This window comes from Frankliniella occidentalis, unplaced genomic scaffold (assembly GCF_000697945.3).
Source record: "Frankliniella occidentalis isolate FOCC.00 unplaced genomic scaffold, Focc_3.1 Scaffold201, whole genome shotgun sequence".
NCBI classification, from domain to species: domain Eukaryota; kingdom Metazoa; phylum Arthropoda; class Insecta; order Thysanoptera; family Thripidae; genus Frankliniella; species Frankliniella occidentalis.
The window spans coordinates 19,607-22,984 of NW_026267327.1; the positions used below are offsets into that span (position 1 = coordinate 19,607).

General features: G+C 48.4%; 1 protein-coding gene across 1 annotated transcript; it reads right to left on the reverse strand.

The window, feature by feature from the left end:
• Positions 1–14: 14 nt before the first annotated feature.
• On the reverse strand, positions 15–2,817 carry LOC127750509 (uncharacterized). Its single transcript, XM_052272362.1, has 2 exons — positions 163–2,817; positions 15–68 (listed from the first exon to the last, which is right to left on the reverse strand). The coding sequence occupies exons 1-2, from the start codon at positions 2,815–2,817 to the stop codon at positions 15–17; spliced, it is 2,709 nt and encodes a 902-aa protein (XP_052128322.1).
• Between the last annotated feature and the right edge of the window lie 561 nt (positions 2,818–3,378).

Below are 3,378 nucleotides of genomic sequence, written 5' to 3' on the forward strand. Positions count from 1 at the left end.
ACACCAAGTACCCGTTAGCTGGCGGTCGTCTGGATTGTCATGGGGGCAGATAACCTCACTTTCTGTTTCTGCACAACGACGACACAGAGGGAAGTGTAATTTCCCTCCACACTTGTAAGGCAGAACAGGGATATACAAGTCTCTGGGGGGAATGACAGTTGCCTTGATGACACCGTTCCATTCGTGAACATCAGGCATAGTGTTGTCACCCTCTAGAAAAATAGAGGGATGACCGAATGGATATTTCCCTCTGAGATTTGCGTTAGGGTATTCTGAAACAACGTCTACCAATTTTATTTTTTCACCCTTTTTAAGATCTGCTTTATAGTATGCTTTAAGCGCGCTAGTGCGCCCGCCTGCAAGGGCATCCCTCAGGTTTAGGGGAGGGGAGCGTTTAGTGGGGTGTGCAAGAAAGTAGGCCTTGACCTCGGGGTCATTCTCCATGTCCTGTTTGAAATCACATTCCCATTTCTCGATCACTTTATATCCATGTCTTTGGAAAAGTTGTGTAATTTTTTGAGTCTCCTGAAAGCGGTTCACTCCACACCCTTCTTCGGCAGGGAAGTGTTTTGGGCAATGATGCCAATAGCATCCGTGGAACTGGTAAATTCTACGTTCTATGGTGTTGTCAATAAGTGTGATCTCGACGTACCCGTCTACAGGACGACCCAGAATAGACACCTCACGGTCTGTGTATATTGTTTTGATGGTTTCCCCCAGTCTAAACGACTCAAAGTCTAACCACTGCAAAGCAATATGGCTCTGCTTTCCTCGCCCATGGTATCCCCCTGCTGGAACTATCCCAATCGTCTCTTTCTGTAAGAAATTTCTTCTGAAGGCAGCCATACAGGCGCTGCTCAATGATATACAATTAAACATGGGGTCGAACCCTGCCTTTTCAGTGAAGATGGTACGAAAGGAGTGACAAGCCTGTCGAAGGATGGTTACGTCCGAAATACAGTAATCAATCAGCTCTTTACGAAAGTTGAAAACATAGTTCTTCTCAACTTGCTCATTGTACCATCGATCAAATTCATCGTAAGCCTTTGATTTCATACCTGAAGTACAGTAGTACTCTTTACTAAGCATGGGACCGTCGTAGTCATAAAATTCAGGCTTATTGGCTAAAAAGCACCAGTGCCCTTTTTTGAGCTCTGTAAGCCCAAAACTTTTTGGCATGGCAGAGAGCGGCATAGGCAAAAACATTAAGGAATCGATGAATTTCCAATTGCCTAATTTGAGACAGATGATCTTAGCCCCTTGTAGAGTAATTTCTGGTTTCAGCCCGCGGGCCACCATCTCCTGGACCACAAACAAAAGATCATAGGCTTTTGCATTGTGTGCCACCAGTAAAAGCTCTGTCCGAGGAGGGAAGGAGCTTAGATAGTCTAAAAACTGCCCGACAACATTGATATTTTTGTCATCTAAATTGTGGAAAATGTGTTGGCGGCTCTGACAATCTGTGCAAAAGTAGTCATTTTGAACTACTCCTTCACAGTTATCACAAACCGTCTGTGTGACTAAGAGGTTAGGTTTGTGCTCAAACACATCCTCTCTCCCCTCAACAGGGTCCACCTGGGTACATTCGAAATCATAGTATATGGTATGATAGCGCCACTTTGGTCGTTTCTCCCGCTCTCCCCATGGCATCATGAAACACAAGTGATTTTCTTTCACGTTGTGCTTACAATTTTTACAGTGTATTGTACCGCACACGTGTGTCGCCCCGCGTTGAGTGCTGTAACTTGTAAGACACCGTGCACAAAATTTAAACGTGTCACATCTTGTTGAGGTGCTACGGGGTAACTTAACAGTCTTGTGGTTCTCAAAACATTCATCCCCTTTAAATTGATGCCCGCAATCTTCACAGCGTTGAAGAAGAAGTGCGGGATCAGTGTGGGGGGCAGGGCCAAAGCACCGCCAACAAGTGCCATCGCATTTATGTTCTCCTTTGTTGTTAAAAAACATAGCACATTTTTCACATTCGTAGTCATAGTCGAAAGCTTGTTTTGGAAACATGATGGCAGAAAAATGTTCCTTGAAGAGTAACAGATAGATATTCTTTCGGTGTGCTGAATATGTTCCCTTAAAAATGCATTCTTTCCCTTTTTTATCTGTGAATACACAGATCCTATAATCATTGAGAGAATCTTGTAGACGTGCAACTTCGTCCAGCCCACATGATTTGTGTTTGTCTATCCCCGCAGATTCACACAAGAGTTCTGCTTTACTTGTCTGAACCCCTGCAACATCTTTTTTTATCTTGTACAGAACTTTACGATCGACGCCGTGCTTAGCAATCGCTACAGCAACACTACGAGCGAGACACATGTTGTCTTCTGTGTTCGTAGGCGACCAGATTGTTGCCTTATCGGTCTTTCTTTTTAGCCATTCGTCCATGGTCTCATTAGCAGCCCTGGCGAGTGGGCGTTTACCCCCCGCCTCTGGTACAGGGACGTGAATGTAGCTGACAGTTAATTTGCCATCTGAGAAAAATTGCTGGTTCGAATTGAGAACCCTTGTCAACTTTTGAAGAACGACATCACCAGACAACTGGTCTGCCCTTCGCATTGAGAACCAAAGGGGTGAGTCAACATTGTGACTGTTACCGATCTCTAAGATGGCCCTGTCATCGTCCTTCGCCCCTACGGCGGCTCGCTGTCTTTCAATCACAGTGTCAAACATGGACGACATAAGCTCATCTGATGGAAGTGATTTTCCCAACCCTTTGATGACCATGACCTCCTCACGGAACTTGAGATCGTTAAATCTCTTGAGGACACGTTCACGCGTCTGTAGGACCTCTAGAGTGGGCATTTCCTCGGCTTCCTCTCCGCTGTCCTCCTCCTCCCTAGGCCGCTTGGCGGTCTCGGGGGGATGGGTAGGACCCGGTTGAGGAGAGGGAGAGCGTGTTCTAGAGGGGCCTGGCTGGGGGGATGGTGACCTCGGGGGAGGCGGCGTGGCGGCCCGTGGCGTAGCTGGCTTCGCCGGGGGCGTGGCAGGACGTGGCGTCGTGGGCCTTACCGGTGGTGTAGTTGGGCGTGGCGCCTCTGCATGGGGTGATGCAGGGCGTGGCGGAGGCGTGGTGGCCTGAGGTGGCGCATTTGATCCACAGCCTACCATGGCCAAGGCCATGCGGTAGGTCAGTGCAGCCTGTGGGTCCGCCCCCTTCTGGTCCTTACGGTAGGCCTGGTAGCCGGCGAGCAGGAAAGGAATGACCCTTGGGTCTTGACGCTCTGCTGCAGTGGACCCAACGAGCTGCCCGAGAAACGTGGTGTACGCTTCTGCGAGCAGCTCAGGGAACATAAACATTCCCTCCTCCCACTCGTCCAGGATCTCCAACAACTTGGAGTCCATGGCGGCGGGAGTGAAGAGAAT

Coding starts and splice junctions, on each gene's coding strand:
- LOC127750509 (XM_052272362.1), bottom strand. CDS start 2,817: ATGCCCACTCTAGAGGTCCTACAGACGCGTGAACGTGTCCTCAAGAGA. Junction 69..162: donor AATGGAACGGTGTCATCAAG/GCAACTGTCATT, acceptor GTCGTTGTGCAG/AAACAGAAAGTGAGGTTATC.